Source organism: Dermochelys coriacea, chromosome 16 (genome assembly GCF_009764565.3).
Source record: "Dermochelys coriacea isolate rDerCor1 chromosome 16, rDerCor1.pri.v4, whole genome shotgun sequence".
In the NCBI taxonomy this organism is placed as follows: domain Eukaryota; kingdom Metazoa; phylum Chordata; order Testudines; family Dermochelyidae; genus Dermochelys; species Dermochelys coriacea.
In genome coordinates this window covers 15169810-15190961 of record NC_050083.1, presented here as the reverse complement: position 1 = coordinate 15190961, position 21152 = coordinate 15169810, and the positions used below count along the sequence as shown (strand labels likewise).

Genomic DNA, 21152 nt, shown 5'->3' with positions numbered 1-21152 from the left:
ATGGCATGTGAATTGGAAAACAGTAAGACACAGCAGCAATAAGCTACTTTTCCCAGCTGACTTGGTTACTTGGCCTTCACCTGGGGTCTAGACTAGTATGTCACTCAATGGTGGCTGAAGGATCGTTGCGATAGCTAGAATTAGAGTGTGGTGTGGTGGGTCAAACCTGAAACGCTTGGGGTGAAATCACAGTCTCGTTGATATCAATAGCAAAATTCCCCAGCTCCGTATTTCATGACCTGCTCTAGAAAGGTCCCCTCAACGTTGGCATATCCCTGCTACCACTGGTGGTGCCTGCAGTGTCATCACAAGTTTAACCGATGTTTAAGAGTTAACTTAAAGCTAGACTGTCCCAGGTTTCTTTTCTTAGCAAAGTGGGGCACTACGACAATGTCTCCATCCATCCAATACTCTTCTCACACCCACTCCTCCAGCTGATGCTTCCCTCCTGCCTCCTTGGCCGCCTGTTTAAGAACTAGCTTCCACAAAGACATGAATTCAGAATATTTGCCATGGGTGAACTCCTCCTGGTACCTGCAGTTTTAGGAAGGTGCATCTGAAAGGAAGTGTCAGAGCCCCCCTCCCCAAGGGTTGAGACCTTAGTGACACTCTCCTGGGAGACACTTAATTCCAGCTGAAGCCAGTTATAAACACAGTATTGTTGCAACTTTGGTTCAAGGGCATATCTGTAAGTGGGTCATAGGTTGGAGCCTTCTGACACCCACTTGAGGATGTGAGAATGGAGGGAGGGGGAGAGAAGGAGGAGATTGGCAGCCTGTGACTTCGCTAGAGAAGGAAGTTATGAATCAGCTTGGCACAGCGAACAGCAATATACCTCCGTAAGAAATCCCCGTCTTGGGAATACATGCGACATCAATGCACTTGGGAACAGATAGGGAGCAGAGATAACACTCAGGATCCATCAGGTGTTGCTATGTAGTATAAGGGGAGTGGGACCAAACTCTCAGGCTACAGCTCACCAGAAACACAACCAGCAGCACTATAGGACACCCCCCCACACACTCAAGTGTGACTTGGTCTAGAAATCTCCTCTTGCTTTAGGCCTCACAAATTCCTCCAAGGTTTGAAAACAATGCTGGGAATCTCTGGTCAAGGCCCTTCTCTGTATGGGTTTCTATTTATAAAGTAGTGGAATGGCTCACACAAGAGTGGGCAGTTGGAGCAATGTCACACCTTCTCCCAGCAGTTGCTGGAAGCAGCCAGATGAGACTGGTTCCTGTTGAACTCCAGAAACAACAGGGCTTCCTGTATACCAAGGAAAGGAACAACTGGAACACCTAAGAAAAGCCAAACAGCAACTTGCGTCCCAAGGTATGTAAACCTGTCCCAGGCCCTCCCTCACCCACTGTCGTGACCAGAGAAGCAGGTTTTGCATTTAAAACTACCGGCTAGTTTCCTGGTAAGTTCGACTCCCTCAGCAAAAAACAGATGGTTCAATATTCCCCCCCTCATCTCATACCTGACAGGTGGCCAAAGTTCCTCTGATCTTGACTATCCAGAAGCGCTTTATCGTAGGCAGGAAATTTGTATTTTAAGCAAACTAGAGTAGAAATGGGATAGCACACATTATGCAATACAGCATTTAAAAGTGAAATGAAAATAATTTTGTTGGAGCCTTTTGTGCATCTTTATGATATAACAAGAGCATCCTTCAAAAAAAGGAAGATTTTCCCCCTCTGTTATAGACCTTAGAAAAGGAATACCCAGTCTGGTTTCTCCCCAGCCTGACTGGACACCCTCTTCAAATATATGGATAGGAAGAGTATTTCACATCACTGCATCGTACCAAGGAGGCATTGTCTTATTTTTCAGCTTATAGCCCATGTTGTAGACATCTGACTACCATTCACAGATACCCTTGGGACCCCTCTGCCTAGGATACAGAATACTGCACAAGAAAAACAATCTAGAATATCTAAAGGTAAAAAACAAAGCAGAAAAAAACACCTTGACAAAAACTTTTCAGACCTCCTTTCTCCATCATAAAAAACAAAAGCACAACTTCCGTTTATCTCCCTTTCCAGGTCACCTTCAAGGCATCCCGGGGGTGACTTGCTCTCCTGAGCTTAATGGCTATTTAAGGATTAGCCAATCTGAGGCAACAGAACTAGGGAAGTTCAAGTGCCATTAAGTCATTGGTCTTTGGTAGGACTGCCAACAAGAGTACCAACTGGAATAGTAACTTTATTCTCTGATGTGAACACCTGCCCACTAGAAATTGGACAGAAGCCATCAGCTCACAGACAGGCCACCTAACAGCTGTCAGATGGTAATGACTTTCGGCGACTACCAGCCTGGGTTGGATTTGAAGTGCACTGAGCTATAAGTGAACAGCTCCATATACAGTTGCCACGCCCTCGAGCCATCCAATAAAAATGCACGTAATTCCTGCAAGCCAAGGATCAATCACAGCCTTGTCTGTGCTAATTTGCTTCTTACGTAGCTAAACTGGAGGTCTACCCACTCTCAGGTGTTGGGCGCCACCCATTTCACTCCAGCAGATGATCACTAAAATCGTGGGGTTGCTGCAGTCAGGATAAAACCACAAGTATTTTCTTTTAATTGAAGCCTGAAGCAATCCTTTTGCCACTCCATTTTCACTGGGAAAGGAGCTAAACAGGTACTGAGAAAGAGCAGGGACGACCCCCAACTGCTTCCATCATCCTAAAAAAGGAACTCTAAATGGCTTAACATGCCAGCCTCACATTCTTACCAAGCCAATCTTCTTCGTAGCAAGTGATTTGTTAGCTATCTGGGGGAGCACAGCTGATACGGCCTTGCTAGGAGGTGTCACATGCCACAGCGATGGAGGATTAATGCAAAGAATTTAAGGTCAACCGCTTGGGCCAAACCAGCTTCTATTTATAAGTATACTGGAAACCACAGGGACGGCAGCAGCGCAATTAGGCTCGGTGAGATTGGGTGTAGTCAAGGAGCACACTATACAAGGATGCCATGCTCTAAGCTCTCTGATATGTACCCCATCTCCTTATTAGTTTGGAACTTCAGCATCAGTTTTCTCAAAAAAAATTCCTGGAGACTGTTCCTATTAACATATTGGGTTTTGCATTAGTACTAGAGGGGCTAAAACAGTGCTACTTCACCTTAAGTGGGTTGTGAAATGCAGGATGTGTGTGGAGATGGAGCGCTTACAGCTTCATAAAAGCCTGCCCACATCGAACAAAAGCTTCCCCTCTCTCTTATACACATTAAATTGCAAATCCTGCATTTCTAGGACTGTCCCTTTAAACTGAACTTACTCAATGTCACTCCTAGTTGACAAATGGGTGTGACTGTAGAGACACACGAGGGCCACCTTCCACAGCTGGGATGGGAGCAGAGTCAACTGCTAGGACTGCACATCAATTGGATTTATGAACCCCCTGAAAATAGGGGTTTTTCAGGGGACTGCTGATATGAGATACTGCCTTAACTACAGAGCTGTAAATTGGACACAGTAAAAATAAAGTCAACACCAGTCACAGAACAATAGAAATGTCTGGCTGGAAGGGATCCTTGAGAGGTCATCAGTCCAGACCCTTGTGCTGAGGGATGGACCAGGTGTAGATGGTCCATCCCTGACAGGTGTTTGTCTAAACAATTCTTAAAAACCTTCAGTGAGGTGGATTCTACAACTCCCTTAGAAGCCTATTCCAGTACTTAGCTATCCTTATAGTTAGAAAGTTTTCCCTCATACCTAACCTAAAACTTCCTTGCTGCATGTATACACACAGCTGCTATTTCAGCAAGCAACTCTGTTCCCAGATGTCACCCAAAACCCAAAAGATGACATTTTCTTGTCACACAGTTGCACATCTATTTAAAAGAAGATTAGAAAGCTTTTAATTTGAAACATTCCTACGTTCCATATTCCTAAGGATCCTATTAGAATCACTGACAGTAACAGGATAAAGTACTGTACAACACATCAAACTAATATCAAGCTGCGACTTCAAAATGCATCTTTCACAGTGCAGAGAAAATCCAATACATCACTTGGGGGTTTCATGGAGGTCAGACATTAAAAACAGAGAGAAAATGTTTTTCTGTATGCCTTTGAGGCATGCTTTAAAAACATTTGCTAAATATTTTCAAGTAAACACATACAAGACAAATTCACAAACGTTACTGACTGGAGCGGAGTGCCACTAAGAAAAGTATCTCACAGAGGCTGATAAAAGTGTAGCTGACAGGAAGATCCGATGCCCAAAGCCATAAGATGAAAAGCATTAGTGCTTCTAGATGGATGTCATACTTTAAATACAAAGGCCAGAAGTCTTCCCTATGAATTGTATTCAATTGTGATAATTTTTATAGTACGCTTTGCAAAAAATGGAGAAAGCCCTTGCTCCCCACCACTTTACTGAGCATGACAGCTAACAGTAATTGTGCTGTACTCTCCCAATTTTTCATCTGAACTCACTTTCTACTTCCCCACCAGGCTCAGACTAGACCCATGATCCTTGGAATTTCAGTGAGGTGAGAATGCACAGCTGTCACTTGATGGGTCAAATATACTAGCCTGGTCATAAAAAAAAAAAAGATCGACTTCCATTGACTTCAATGAAAGCTGCACTGGTTTAGACCAAGGACTGCATTTGGCCAATACATCATCTTCTCTCTTACATAAGGGGGCTGGGCAAGAGGCATCCTTTAACAGCATCTATATCCAATCCACATGGAGCTGGTATAATGCAAGCTTGTTTTTTCTGGATATGTGTTGAAAAATTCTTCCACACAAACCACACAAACCAGTGAAGCAGATAAAACAGTTTATTAAAGAGCAAGAACAATTATTTCATAAAAATAAGCATTAAGTGTTTTTTTAAAAAGGAAGCAGAACTGGTATTTCAAAGAAAAGCTGATCTGATGCTTGATCATGAAGAGGATCCACAAACGGAGCAGCTCTAAATTGGCTGACCACAGAAATGGTGGAAGGGGCTCATGAACATCCCCTCTCAGCTTCTCCAACCACTGAACCCAGAAGTGGATCTGTGAAACAGCAGCACAACACAACAGTGAAAGCTAGAGTCCCTCTTCATCTAGATCAATCTAGAAAATCTCTAAAGTTTCCAAGAACCTCCATACCAGTCAATGTGCCACTGGAAGCTTTTTAATAGAATGCATTGGCACTTCCTGCACCTTTCAACTGAGGATCTGAGAGAGCTTTAACAACACTGTCTCAACATACCTGTTAAGTAGCTTGTTTATTCTACTGATGGGGAAACAGAAGCACAAAGTTTAAATGACTTGCTTAAGGCAACCCAGCAACTCAGTGGCAGAATGGGGAATACAAATAGGAGTCTTGCAGCCCAGGAGTACTCTAACCACTAGACAATAAAGCCTCATTTAGATCAGGAATATGATCTGGTATTTTGCATCATATTTCCATTTCTGCTATGGGGATAAATATTTACCTATCCCTACTATGCACTTTGCAATTGAGAAAAAAGTACTACATAATCCCCTGTAAAATAGAATTTTCAGTTAACTACACAGGAAAGGACACGATCAAGAAATTTGCCAACTAGATACTGAGCTGTGTATAATAATATTAAAAGGAGAAACGAGAGTGAATGAAATAAGAATCCTCCTTTACTGCTTAAAATTTCAACTAGGATTAGCATTTTAGTGTGCTTTCCAAAGCTTCCTTTCACACATCATCTAGCATTTCTATTCTAGTTTTTTCTATATGTATAATAAAAATCAGATATAAGGCAGTGATGGGTACTTACGAGTTAGATGATCCAAAGCCAAAGCCTGAGAGAAGTGCAAGATTAAAGAAGGATTATTGTTAAAGGCATAAAGAATGCATGCAAGATACAGTACGGTCACCTTCCCATATTCACTGAGAACAGAGGTTCTCAACCTTTTTCTTTCTGAGCCCCCCCCCCAAAACATGCTAAAAACTCCACGCCCCACCTGTGTCACAACAACTGTTTTTCTGCATATAAAAGTAAGGGTTAGCATTAGGGGGTTGCAAACAGGGCAATTGCCTGGGGCCCCATGCCACAGGGGCCCTTACAAAGCTACATTGCTCAGGCTTCGGCTTCAGCGCCAGGTGGTGGGCTCAGGACCCTCAAGGCTGGCTGTGTTCTCTTGGATTCTGCCATTTAAGATTTCTGGGCAGAGATCCACCTGATGCCCGTTTAGCCTCTGCTCTCTCAAATTGGGGGTAAAGCCAAATAGGAAACTGAAATATGCATTTATTGTAATCAAAGGGGAAAATACACCTCTCAATTCTCCTCCCACTTCCAGTTTCCTAAACCCCAACTGGTCAACAACAGACAATTGGAGCAAGCGTTACAGCTGAGTTCTGAGGAGGACAGGCACAGGAATATGCTAGGTCTCTCCCGCTTCACTCTCTGACAGGGACATTTCAGCTCCTCATACCTCCTCCACTTGACCCAAAGCCAGAGAATCCACTGCTTTGTGCACCAAAACCAGTAGTCTGCTGGGATAGTGACCCGAATGTAGGAGCATTTTGATTTGCTAGGGTGCCAAATGATGCAGTATTGTTACTTGTGCCACCAAAACTGCAATTCAAAGAGGAGAAAAAACAAATATTTCATCACTCAATAAAGGAAGACCACATGTCTGTCCCCGCCCCCACCCCTTTAAAGCAGCACCCCCTGAAGCCCACAGAACATCTTTTACTATATACCCACTCACTGAGAGATGGGTATTTCTTGGTTTTATTAAGAATCTTGCACAGTACTACAGCCACCCCTCTGCCCACCTGCCCTTCAGAGGGAACAAGAAGTGAGCACGTGGAGAAAAAGTTCAGCTTAACACACTACAAGCAACATTTTCATGCCACGAAATCCCAACTCCGGCCATCATGGGGAATGTAAAATCCGCCCCCCCCCCCCCACTTTTTATCCATCCAGCTCAAAAGTGCTGAATCATTACTGATTCTTACGGAGGGGGGAAAACAGAGATAGAGAGATGTGAGATTTGCCCAAGGTCACATAGCAAGGGGTATGACAGCCAGGATTTTGAACCCAGTCTCGTTTCCCAGGCCAGTGCCTTATTCAGTGAACAATGCAGCCCTCCCATAAAGTCTTCTCCAGCCTTATTCCCTTTCTCCTCCCTATCTCTTTTGATGTATGCCTCATTCTGCTTCCTTCCTGAACCTCTCCTTGCCTTTGACACTTCTCTCTCACTTTACCTATTAAAACACTTAATTTATTTACCTCTTTGTATTATTAACTTGATAGCTTTTGGGGACACAGTCTGTATGAAAAATGATACTCAAATGTAGCTTTATAGAGAAACGAGATCTACCCTTCCCCACTCACCCATCCAACCAAGCATTGTACAGGCAAATATTTCCTTTCTAAAAATAACCCACCAGCACCAGTATCACATCAATGAAATGCCATGATAATTCTGTCTAACATGGTTCTCACTGGCACCAACACCCTCACAATTTTTTATGCTATATTTATGCTTGAAAACAATGGGCTTATAACACCGATATAGTATCTGGAACTGGGAATAGCATGGGCATGAGCTATCCAAGTTTCTCATCACAAAGCTTGACAATGCACCTGAGTACTGAGTAATGCAGCCAGCGATGCTAGTCAAGTTAAACAGCATTCTTGTTTCCTGATGTTGATAAAGTATCAAGTAGGCAGTAGGCTGAGCCCAGCAAGCTCCATTCATTTGTGATGCTCAGTCTGAACTGACAGTGAATTAATCCACTTCTCCATCCATTCAGATCAAGGGTACATTCTTGGAAGCATCAAAACATGTATCTCGAAAAGAGACAGCCCTTGCAGAAGTGCTTCATGCAATTCTCTTGATAAAGAAAAGTAATCCTCTCTGCCTTGCTCTCTTTGTTTAAGAGACAGTTGTCTATGCAGGTAGTTTCCATATATGGTATTAGATTCAGACAGGCATTTCAGTGACTTTGCCTTTCAACACTTAAGCCTGCTAGCCACTTACAGCCCCGAACAGGATTCTTGATGTGGCTAGTTGCAGATGGCTTTGGCTCTTGATTGTAAATGAAGCGTGGGCTATATTGTTTTTCTTAGTATTTTTTTTAAGAGTGGGAGGAAGGGCCAGTGGTTGACAAGGTTTTTATGACTGTTCTGTCTCCCCAGGTTCTATGCCTCTATCAAATAAACCATCTCTACTAGCTATGAAAGGAACTGGATGTAAAATTAGCAACAAAGAAACCTGTGGTTTAACTGCCTCAATCTTTCACCCGCTACTACAGGCTGTTGAAAGAGACTAGGAGAGGTAAGAATACAAAAAACTAGAAAAATTACAAGTCATTGCCATTGACTTTATTTTAATGGTGTAAGTTCCATTTCTAGAGCTGGAGATGCCACCTGTTAACACCTTAACCTATCAATCTGGTTTTGACCAAACTCCTCTCCCAGATTCTCAGGGATTTTCTCATGCTGTGTCACTGCGATATTAAGAATTTGGAGGGAGTTGACATTAAGGTGGTGACAGTGAAGACCCATCCCAAGTTGTTTTTAGATTTGATAAAGAACTTTGCAGGTATCAAGAAACAGAAACCGCTTTTTGCTGCACTTCCTCAAACCAACGTAAACTGTTGAGAAATGATGCAACTAATCACATGCCTGAGTTTGCAACACTGTATAATGGGCTGAGCACAAGACTGAAAGGAGCCGTGTACTAATCCTACCTCCAACACCTTGGGAAAATGACTATCTGGATTTCAGCTTCTCAACCTGTCTCTGTCCCTCCCACCCCCATGCTGTGATGGGGGGGGAGGGAAGAAGAGGGACAGTGTGGACAGATTCCATTATTGTGGTGGAAGAGGGAGTTGACAGGAAAAGTTTGGGCACAACTGATTTAAGACAATTAGGGAGGGATTTCAATGCTTCCTAAGGAATTTGGACACTCAATTTCTCTCTCTCTCTCTCTCTTTTTTTTTTTAAAAATAGGGACACCAAATCTCTTGGAATAAGATTTTCAAAGCTGCTTAAGTCTCTAACTTCTAAGGTTGTGAAGAAAACGGAGTGCAAGCCATTGAAGTGCTTGCTTCCCAAGTCTTCAATTCCTTAAACAAGAACTCTCATTGAGATCCGAATAGCTACATTCCTGAAAATAGAAAAGGAGTACTTGTGGTACTTAGAGACTAACAAATTTATTTGAGCATAAGCTTTCATGAGCTACAGCTCACTTCATCGGATTCATGTAGCTTATGCTCAAATAAATTTGTTAAGTCTCTAAGGTGCCACAAGTCCTCCTTTTCTTTTTGCGGATACAGATTAACATGGCTGCTACTCTGATTCCTGAAAATGAGATGTTAATGCATGAAGGTGCTGAGAATTAACTACTTAACATTTGCAAACCCACCTTGAAAATGGAAAATACTGAGGTGCATTATGTAAAGGTAGTTCCTCTCTGAACCCAGTGCAGACACTTGAGATATACAAACACTGAGATTGAGAGAATTATTACAGAGTGCAAAAAAAATAAAGTCTTGGTGTTTTTTCCACTGGATCTTGCAACACAGTTCGCCAAGACTTCTTTGCAGAAAATGATTAGGACTGATTGTTATGGGATGTGTACATACAGGAAAGGGTAACCTTGAAAACTAAGCATCTACCAGCAACTCTACAGTGTGGGGTTGATCATTTGCTGCTTCACAAGGTTTGAAACCATGTACCTGCTAGGTGGCACAGGGAATAAAGTGTTATCTGTTGCAAGATAAGATTTCAGTGCCATGTAAGTGATCAAAGATGAAGAAAAAAAAGAAAAAAAACAGGTAACAATTGGTACTCCATCTCTGGAATTGACCACATATTACTGTGCAGGGATGAGCTATCATACTGAACTCTTCTCAAAATCTCTATCCCACCCCAAAAGTGGGGATGATTCTAAAGATTAAACATATTTATCATTCCACAGGGAAATGAAACAAGCCCCCTTGCTTGGCACATTTAGAACTAGACTAGAATGCACACTAACAAAAGTGCAAATAGGAAACAAACCGGCACTCAGATACATGGGCTATATGGCCTAGGTCTTTCCCACTTCTGTATTCTAGGATTCAGTTTGATAGTTTCCAAATTAAAATAAGAACCTGTTACTTTCACTGGGGCCAGCATGGTTGGAATCAAAATACTGGTTTTTGCTGTTTTCCTTTCAGGTGGGCTTTTCTAATGAGGAAGCCCGTTGCTCAGCAATCAACCCTAGATCCCTAGACCCTTCTTTGTTTGCAGAATCTATTGGATACAGAATGAAGCATAAGAGTTTCACACCGAGTAAGAACACTGATTTCCCAATCCCTAGACCCTCTTTGGCTTACCCAAATCCTCCGGCGTTGGCTGCGGCTGTGCCCTCGCCGAACACTTTGCCTCCCGTCGAGCCCAGAGGGCTTGTAAAGGCTGGGGCTGAACCGAATGCTGGCACCCCTCCAAACCCAGGGGACCCCCCGAAAGTGGGAGGGCTGCCAAACACTGGAGCAGCACCGAAGCCACCTGAGCAAAACAGAGGCAAAAAAGGGACAAGAACATCAAGTAAACAATAACAGAGAAAAAAAGAAAAACAGTTAGATTTCCAAGTAGACAGATTCTAGAATGAGGGCTGACATTCCTGCACATGGTCACAGCATTATCTATGGAACTTACAGCTATGACAAAGCTTCCAAAGTGCAGCACGTTTCATTACAAAAGCCATGGGTAGGAAAGCTTGTGAATGCCTTCCAAAACCAGCCCAAAGAAACAGACTATTCAATTGGCAAGTGCAGTTTGGGTTGCTTGAGCAGCTGAAATTGATTCCCAGAATTACATTTTTAGAGAGCATAATTTTCAATTTAATAGGGTGCTGTAGGTACATAAGGATATATATACAGTGTACAAAGCCCACTAACATATACTCATGCCTGTATGGTGTGTGAAGGAATCAAAACAGTCTAGTTGCTTTATATAAACTAGATGCTTTAATTGCAAGTTAGCGAGTATTCATGTTAACTCGCTTATACTGGCAATTAAAAATACATGTGGCAATAAATTATAGACGGATGCTTTTCATTTATTTAAATAATGCTCATGCATCCTTCATCAATGATCTCATGTTCCTTACTGCAGAAGGGAAGAGCTTAGCTTCTGCAGACAGTTTTACAAACCTAATCACCAGGAATTAGATAAATTACTAAAGTCTGAAGGAACTCCTGTGCAAAAAACCAGGATGAAAAATTCCTTGCATAGGTTGGTTCCACTGACAACACTCCCAACAAAATGCAACAGGAGATATTTTACCATAGCTACATATCTGATATGAAAGATAGCTTATACACAAACCTGTTGGATCAACAATATTGCTGTGCTGCACATAGATCCTTAAAAACAATGGAAGGAATCTCTATGCAGTGGGTAAGATTTGCTCTTCTCTACCTATGTTCTTATACGCTACCCACCATAGCATCTGAGCACCTCAAAACAGTAAATTTACCTTTAAAGGACTAATGAAGGAAGGATTTTTTTTTAAACCCACAATTAGAGATGGGGAACTAAATCACGGGGATTAAGTGCCTTGTTCATGGTCGTGCAAGAAATCAGTGGCAGAGCCAAGAATTAAACTAGGCCTCAAGTTCCCATTCAGTGTCTTAACCTCCTCCTTCTACACAATCTAATAAAAATCTTTTATTAGGATTTTTCTGTTCTACATTCACTCTGTTGATACTGTTTGCCTGTTTAGAACTGACTACATGGATCTCAAAGGGCACTTGCTGGTTTGTTTTATTAAGGCTGAGGTTTGGAATAACACCATGCATTTTAATATCCTGGGTGAAATTCCAGTCCAGGCCAAGATAATGGATGCTGTCTGGTTGTAAACACAAAGGTCTGGAAAAAATAAAAGCTGGGGCTGAATTATTGAAACACAGATCAGATATCTGGTTACACTTTCTTTCTAGAGACACAGGTCTTTCCCTAGCTCCTTGGAGCTTAGTTCTGGACTGGACTCTCTTGTATACTGTGTGTTAATGGACATAAAAATGAGAAGGCAATGCAATATACAGACGGCAAACCAGGAAAAAAAGTTCTGTAGCAAGTCATGCCCCTTCATCCCACACTAAATAGGAAAGGAAACTACTGACTATTTTTATGGTGTCTAACACCTAGAGTTGGCTGGGGAAAGGGCTTCAAGGAGGTTCCACATCAATAAATCACCTTCTGCAACAACCTATCAAGATTTATTTTGAGACTGGAATTAGAGAACTATCTCCTTTCCTTCAATAAGGAAGAAGAGAGGAGAATCATTCACTGAAACTACCCATCTCCAACACCCAAGATGAAAGACACAAGGCTAGCCTAACAGGCAGAATGCTTGCTACACTATCACACTGAAAGTAGTATTTAGGAAAACCACCAGACATTGTTACTGGGCTAGTAGCATCAACTAACAGTATTAGCTACCTCACTTACCCGAAAGCAAAGCCCCACTAGCGCCACAGCTGCCATGTTAAAATATTATCCCATGAAGTACCATTTCTGTAAGAGGTACGTTGGAGCATCATTCTCTGAATTCTGTGGCGCCAACCTTTGTATAGCCTTTTTCCTCAGGAAACTCCAAGTTGCAAGGGTGCCAACTGGAGGAGTATTTTAAGGTTAGAGGAAAGAACCCTTGTTTTGTCTAACCCTTTGATTTTCTATTTTTGTTTGGTAATTATCAAGGCAAAACACCTTGTTCGGTTGAAACAGACTTCATATCACAGTCACCATTACTCCTGTTCGCAGTGGGCAAATTACCATGGAATAGGAAAAATGATTAGGCAAGATTTCCAAGAATATAAAAGAGTCAACAGAACAGCATGAAGGACCATGTATTTCAGTGTTCACTACAGACTAATTACAGACGAAAAAGTGCCACATGTGTAACAGCAAGGTCAGACTGATTTTTAAAAAGTAGACCTGAAGTTCTCCCGACTTGGACTTTTTGGGGAAAGTCCCACCAAAGACTCTGGTGCATTCAAGGCCATGATGGGTTTATGACAGAACGGGTTATACAAGAAGGGAATTCGGGATCATCAATAGGCAAAAATCACCCATTTCAAAATAAGTTCTATAAATCACACTGCATGTTACACTGTCAGTGAGCTATATAAGCCTGGCACTAACACTCACAGCTCACTTCCCTACAAATGGAATGGCAGTTTCTGCAATGAACCCAGTGAAGATAAAGTCTACTCAGTGTTTTTGTGCAGTTCAGGTTCTAAATCATTAAGTTTTGAATCTAGCATTTTCATTTCCACTTGCTGGGACCTGTTTTTTTGAAGGAGATAGATGGTACCATATGTGGAGATCGGTGGAGTATCATGCAGAGGCAATACTCACACATATGATCTTCCATACACTGGGTCGGGGGTGTAGATCTTTGACCACTGGAACACTACTCAATACCTTACAAGTAAGCGTGGGTGTTTATAGCGGGTTTGTTAATACAATACCTGCTTTGGTTGGACTAGAGAACCCAAAGCCTTGAGCGGCCACGGTCCCGCCTCCAGAACTGAAAGTGCCTGTAGGTTTCTGTTCTCCATAAGATGAGTTGCCAAATCGAAAGGTCTTGGCCCCATTGTTTCCAAATAAGCTAGAAGTATCTAGAGAGATGAAGGATACTCATGAAGCTCATAAGAGACAAAAAGAAGCACTTTCCCAAAAAGCACATAATGAATGTTATATCCAAAATGATAGTCTATGGAGAGAAACTGAGCTTGTCCTAATCCCTGTTCTAATAAACTGCACTAGGAGCCACTTCATTGTCTCATTCTCCACTGACAACAAGACAAACATAACAACAGTCATCTCCAACGTTGACCAGCTGGTGTGTGACTTTTTTTTTGCACCATCTTGCATTGCACTAAGTGAAAGTCAATCCTTCAAATCAGAAATTGTGGTCATTGGAAACAGTCACTCATGGCGACAAGTTTACTATCTAGATTTCATGCCTTGAAAAGAATGGTTATGTGACCTAGAGTAACTGAGACGTTTGAGACATTGTAGTCACTGTGGATCCTACTGTAGGTGCAAATGCACCTTTCGCACACAAGTTCAGAATCTTTTGAACAGCCATGCCTCTTGGGGCCCTGCTTGCGTCCTGTGCCTATTCATGCTCCTGTGAGGGATGATAAAGGTTGGAGTAGCCACAACTCCTTCCCATCCAATTCGTAGCCCATGTTAGCGGAGGACTCCGAAAGCAGAGATGGAGAGCAAGTCATAGGATCCACACTAGTTACAACATCTCGAAGAACCACAGTTAAATGTAGGGTAAGTGATCATTCTCTCTTCCAGTACATCGGTATGGATCCCACAGGAAGTGACTGGCAAGCAGTATCTTCTTCAGGATGGAGGAGTGCCAGGTTCATCAGTCAACCAGGAATCTGAATACTGTTCTCCTGAATCTGGCATCGGATCTATCAGCAAAGTCCAATTCACAGTGCTTTACAAACAAGAGTGGAGTGCTTCAACTAGCAGCCGTGCATATGTGCATTCTGGCACATTGTGGAAACAAGTCGAGGAGGTTGCTTGAGGTCTGGTAGACTGATCCCTGACGGACGGTGGGGAGCTCATAATAGTAAGATATACTGAGCTACTGTCTTTGGGATGAAACAGACTGGCAGGCTCCAGTAGCACCAACAGTACAATGGTGATGGATTGTACTGGTACTAGCCAGACTGTGGGTGGCACATCCACTGTAGGTGCTGCACTCAGCATATGACGCGGTGTTTGGGGTCTCATTGTCCTGGGATTGGTGCTGAAGACATCTGACCCATCTATGATGCCAAGGAGGTGCCTGTTGGTGCATGCGCTCCTGGTGCTCACATGGTTCTTTTTGATCTCCTCTCTTCACTGGAACCAGAAGTGAGCCTTGTTGCTGAGGCATTTGCTGAAGAAATGCTCCTTGGTTCCACCTTGGATGAGATCTCCCTGAGGTCTGAGGCCATCTTCATGGATTGCTCCAGAGGGGCAGTTTGAGCCTTACATTCCTTGATTTTTGGGTGCAGAAGGAGGAGCAGCAAACGGAGCATTTATCAGTGATGTGTCCTTCCCTGAGGCGGAAGAGACATCAGCTATGCTTGCCTATTGGGGGCAACAGACTGTTGCCTGAAGGGCAGGGTTTAAACCCTGAGGGCTTAGAGTTTCCATTTCCAATGATTATACGACCTCACTCTGCTATAGAGTGGGTCTCCCCCTACAGTCTTCTCCTCTCTCCCCCCACCCCCCACTCGGAAAGGTCCAACTAAATGGTAAAATCGATAACTAAACAAACACAAGTGAGGAACAGTTTTCACAGCAGTTTTTTGAAGCTCAGACGAATGCTGAAGCAGGTCAGACCCTTGCTAGCTTCTGCCTCACTACCATGGGCGGTAAGAAGGGACTGAGAGGAGGGCAGGGACTGCTCTGCCCATTAGGCTCCCTGACAGGAGAGCACAAGGAGGCACAGGGTGCATACATGGCTGATGGACACAGCTGTTCCAAAGATTCCAAACTCACATGTACACATCTACATTGGGATCCATACTGACAAATACTTGAAGAACTAAAGATTCTTAGCCATTTTGGCAGGAAGAGCCAGGATTTCTTGACATGACACGCTGAAGTATAACTTGCAGCTGCAGTTGTGCTCTTACAGCCTCACTGGCTAAACAGGGCCTGAGGTTTTTATCTTCCATGAGGCAGAACTCAGTTTATGGCTTCAGTAGTCAAATGACCCTGAGTGACCTAAGTTCTTCTTTGGTGAACTATTTGTTTTCCATTAGCATGAAGATTAATTTTAAAGTTAAAGTTAGAGATGGGTGAACTTGCAAGGACAAACAATTGCCCACAGCCTTTAATGCTGGTAGACTGTTAAAAGGGTACAAAGGGACCAGATTGCTTCTTCAGTGGGTTTAAATGGTCTTTTCAACTATACAGAGCTAACGTGGCTGCTTCCCTCTCCTCCCTATTTCCACCTGCTGGCAATTGCATTGCTCCCTTTCAGCCAGCCTACCCACTAGACCCTCTTCTCCTATTTCCCTGCTAGCTCCTTGGACAAATTTACAAGGGAAGAATAATAAGGGAACTCGAAGCTCCTAATTTAGTAAAAGGTACAGTTGATAAGAAAAAAGGCTTCTAATTTTGTTTAAATATAGATGTACTTGTTAACATGCTTATGCAGACCACTGAACAGTCTGCAACAGATACATGTATAATGTTATGGTACTCCAAATATTCCAAACTGATTTTCAATTCTGGAGACTGGTGGGCATGATATTCAGTCAGTTTCACAGGGGAATTACAAAGATCAGCTAGTTCAGAAAACTCAGACTAATGCAATTTTTGTCTGAGAGCCGCGACAATAAAAAACTTTACACTAACAGCCAATAATTTGAGCCTGGCACTAACTACTAGATCCAGAGGCAAATTTCTGAGGAATCGGATTAGCTTTTTCCCACTCCTCAATATACACAAACATCTAAATAGCCTACCAAATCCTTAGTAGCTTCCAGAGGTTCTTTCTCAGTTTTAATATTTCATGACAACATAATGCAGATTCCTAAAGAAATGAAAAATCACTCCTATATAACTGGCCTTTAAAAGGCATCTTAAAGGGTGCATATGCCTTGCAATGACTGAACAGGCTTGAAGTCAGCCCCCAAGACAGAATAGCTTGTCCAGGAGTAACACATTGAATATGTTTAAAAGACCATTTTTTACACCATTAACTACATTGGTTGCCCTGTAAAATATTCATGTGGATTAAATGCATTCTGAGATTTCATCATTTCTTTGATATCTCATCTTGCATGTGAAAAGTGACTGAAGGCCTGTGAAATTTTGTGCCAGAGATTCAGTATATTTTCTTATGCATACAGAAATTCATCTGAAAAAAAGAGGAAAATGGCGTCTCAGTATTACTATGCTCATTTCTACTGACTTACTTACACTCAAGCCCATGGTCCTTAGCTATTTGTACGTCTGGGATTTGTTCTCCTATTGATTTATGAAGATCAGTGGATTGAAATCCTCTTCCAGTGAAAATAACTCACGTCTCTCTCCACTACTCACCCAATCCCCATGCACCAGTTGCTCGATTAGTCAATAGCTTTCCGATAGTTTGTTAATTAATAAAAAGAAGTTAATGTACTTTCCATTTGAGACACACACTGGGACTTGAGTCCTGAAGGTAATAAATTTTGGCTTTGGCATTAGAGAGAAAAAGGCACCCATTCCAGCTGCAAACACAGTGCGGTATTAACAAGGTTGTGTTTGAAATGACAGACTTGCCTCTGCAGGTGAAGTAGTGTTACTGCTTCCTTAATGGGTCAAAAATGCTACTACACCTAAATGGGGAAAATCTAAGGATCTTGCTTAGACTGGGGGTGGGGAGCGGGGCGGAAGAGGGGAGCAAAAGGACACAGATCCCCAAACTATATTCCAAGGAGAAACATCTGAAATGAAAGTTAGATGAAACTGGATTTCATGCCATTATAAATCTCTATCTAGATTTTTTGTGTGTCCTTCATGTAGTATCTGAACACATTACAAAGAAAAAATATTCAAACAGGAGGACAAATCTTTGGTCTTGCTCCCTCTCTCCTCCTACCTTTTCCCAAAGGGATGTTAAGATAAAATTTTCAAAAGTTACCTAGGAACCTACATCCTGTTGACTTTCGAAGTACCTAAGTTACTTCTGAAAGTGGCTGTAAGTGCTTTTAAAAATATGTTATCCCTGCTAACCAGTGGCAGGAATCAAGCTACACATACAACACTTCAAGAACCACAACCCAGCAATGTACGAGTTGAACTTTCCAGGGGAAGATGGTTTTGTCCTTGAAAATATTGATATGTCTGTATGGTAAATAACTCCACTTTGATGGGCAGTTACCCTGGGGGGAAAGTGGGTCATTAAATGTACTCTGCGTTTTATGCTTATGAAAGTAAGAGCTATGTAGAAGGGCATGTCAACTTGTCTCTTCAGTACAAGTCAGGAGAAGGTCCTTAAAATCAAACTATCCTGAACTCAATACAGTAAAAGAGAAGAGGCTAGCACTTGGAGATGCATGTAGATATGCATGTCAGAAGGCTGCATGGCTTGCTGTAGATTAGACTGTAGTTAACAGGCCGCACTGTGCTGCAGAGCATGCCTCACTTCCACTCAATAGCTCCCACTTTCAAGTTTCCTTTTTCCTTGTTACTCAGACATTAAACGCTCTCTCTCTCTATAAAATCTGAAATATAATTTCTCTCTAAATTTAAAAAGCAAAACCTTGCTGGGGGAAAGTGGGAGGACTGTCTACAGCTATGTGACCATCTACACTAGCTCTGAAATGTTTTGAAGTGGACCAGAATACCTGTCCAGAATGAGTGCAATTATACTGGTTCTGGAAATGCTTATGAATTGCTAGAGGCACCCAAGGGTCTGCACATCCATGTCATGTTTAAAAGAGATCCAGCCTCCGGACCCAACAGTGGAGATGCTAGTTTTCTAAAGCAGAAGGGACTTCACCGTCTCAAGATAATCTCATTTTCAATCCTTGCTTACTCATTCCTAGATTTGAAAGTAAAATCACCAGCACCACCTCTGGTCTATGGATTAAAAGAGACAGGATGTTTGTACAGAACTGCCTGGGATCTGAATATTAAGTGGATTCATAAATTGAATACATCTGTTGTATTTAAGTGCAGTGCTCATGCTTGGCTCATAAATATCTTGTATCACACAACAATATGAGAAAGAATGCTAAGATACCCTGAGAAAGGCAGATTCCTGGCTCCTCTACCATTAGTAGCAAGAATAAATATTTTAACAACAATTTTTGCATAGTTTCCAGCTATAAAATGACAGATCAACAACAGAATGCAAGAAATCAAAATCACAGGAGAGGAGAGTGGTAACTGTGGGACTCTGCAGTAAGTAAAAAATACTGCAGAGGAGAAATAAACAAGGTTTTAACATCCAACTCAAAAGCTGAAGTTCATTGGTAAGAACTGACAGCACTGAATTTTTAAGACAATTATATTTTGGTACTGAAAATCCCTACAAAATCTGCATGCTCTCTTCATACTTCTCCCACCTGTGCACATGGCTGTTGAACAGGGAAATATTCCACATAATTTTGCAAAAATCTGCAAAGGAAAGATTTTGGGAAAGGTACACAACCACCGCCCTCTTCCAGCACATCCCCCTCCAACCACTTCTAACCACTTCCCTCTGTTGCTTATTAGGCCTTTCATGCTATCATGGACATTACCCAAGGACAAAACTACCACCACCAAAGCAAGACGGGAGCTCAGTACATTTTATACTCATTTCCTTTACTTACTCTGGGAAGCTGCAGAGCCAAATCCTCCAGTGGCAGAACTGAAGGGGTTTTTATTGGCTGCATCCTGGCTTGGCTTTCCTCCAAGGCCACTGAAGAAACCTCCACTTCTTCCACCACTTCCAGACCCAAACAAACCCCCAGCAGAAGTGGATGACTGCTAAAAAAAAAAAACAAAGGGCACAAGGCAAGAAAGCATTATAGGTCACTGTAAAAAAAGCACATATATGCAGCTGATTTTGACTGACCTATTTCCATTCACAATAGTGATACAAAAGGGATGAGAAGCTAACTAGGTGGTCTCCTAAGGTTGAACAAAATCAGAATCTGCTTAGGTCTTGCTCAAGCTTTAGTGAGACTGGAGAATTGTACAGTTATAACTTGCACCAGGTTGGACGCACCAGGGGAAGCTGCAATGGTGCATCACATCCACGCTAGCCAACCTGTCTCACATCCACATAGTGCACTTGCAGGGCCTACCTACTGTTGCAACTAGCCAACAATTCCATACACAGCTCACTGGCCCTTCCCTGGAGCAGGTGCATAATGAGTCCATGGTATGCGTATTGACACCCGTTCACACTGTTTTGTTCCTGTTGTCTGTTTCAAATGGTTCCGTCTCGCACAAGAGTCCATGCATGCCGCAGGAGGGGCAGAGGCTTTGTCCTCTCACTCGGATGCCATAGTGGTACATCCCTGAATAATCAAACATTACTGATATAGCCTTGGATAGTTTTTACTTATTGACTGTAAAACAGGTTCTATTTTGCTAGATACAACCAAAGTACTTTGGACCAATCTGTTTGCAAATACAGGGCCCTACCACGTATACTGAGACAACACACATAGTAGTTACCTGGCCAAAGACAGCGCCCCCAGTGTTGGCTGCCTGTCCAAACACGGAACCTGTGTTGCTGGAACCAAAACCTGGCCAAAGGAGAAAGGGAAAGGATGCTCCGATATAATTCCATCTAGTGTAATACTATGGTACCAGACAATTTAAAAGGGATTGCCATTCAAGGAATGCATCCGATGAAGTGAGCTGTAGCTCACAAAAGCTTATGCTCAAATAAATTTGTTAGTCTCTAAGGTGCCACAAGTCCTCCTCTTTTTTTTTTTGCGAATACAGACTAACACGGCTGCTACTCTGAAATACTTCAGAAGAGAGTAGTTACAGAGACTTCAGTAAAAAAGGAGCAATGCACTTCAAGACCCAAATGATACTTCAGTTTTAACTTTATAATACCAAAAAGATCATCACCAAATGGAGCTGGAATGACAAGGTACATACCAACACATGAATGGTATAAGACATAAGGGTAAATATCATTTACATTTTATTTAAATACTCCCACATTTAAAACAAACAGAAAATAAAATCTGTTTTAGTGTTTGCGCTGTGGCTAATACTACTGAATTTCCAATTGGGATTTCTGTTATTGTCACTGTAACGCTACAAGCTATAAACAAACGCTGTAGGATTTTGATTTCCCTCGTGTAGAGAGGATCTGCACTTTGTTACCTAAAGATTCCAGTTAAAGATAATGTTTTGATTAAAAAGAACTCCCGACTCCATTTCCCAGTTCACTTAAATACATACTTTGTAATAAGATTTGCAGTCTCTATAATTAGAAGCAGGTTCCTTTAGCAGGAGACTTAAGTATTCTTTATTACTATAGTTAATGCAAGAGGCAGGTCTCCTATAGTCCCATCTGTTATAATTAAATTAGACTAATTAGTTTTATTGGAAACACAGTTTATCTAATATTACTTTGCACTTAGCACCTTTCATTCAAGGCTCTCAGAAGGCTATAACCCTGCCTGAACTGAAAAGCAATTTGCT

General features: G+C 42.1%; 1 protein-coding gene across 5 annotated transcripts in view; it reads right to left on the bottom strand.

Moving 5' to 3' along the window:
- Positions 1 to 4776: 4776 nt before the first annotated feature.
- NUP214 (nucleoporin 214) overlaps positions 4777 to 21152 on the bottom strand; it is an 82459-nt gene continuing 66083 nt past the window's right edge. For 2 of the 5 annotated variants that reach the window (XM_038374392.2, XM_038374393.2), the window contains exons 30-36: positions 20166 to 20236; positions 19313 to 19469; positions 13457 to 13606; positions 10316 to 10487; positions 6415 to 6557; positions 5757 to 5781; positions 4777 to 5013 (exon numbers count right to left, since the gene is read on the bottom strand). In XM_038374392.2, the coding sequence (XP_038230320.1) occupies positions 4980 to 5013; positions 5757 to 5781; positions 6415 to 6557; positions 10316 to 10487; positions 13457 to 13606; positions 19313 to 19469; positions 20166 to 20236 (752 nt within the window). In that variant the 3' untranslated portion in view covers positions 4777 to 4979. Of the gene's footprint in view, positions 5014 to 5756; positions 5782 to 6414; positions 6558 to 10315; positions 10488 to 13456; positions 13607 to 19063; positions 19116 to 19312; positions 19470 to 20165; positions 20237 to 21152 lie in introns of those variants that run through there. The other 3 variants (XM_038374395.2, XM_043498494.1, XM_043498495.1) reach the window with 2 other exon arrangements.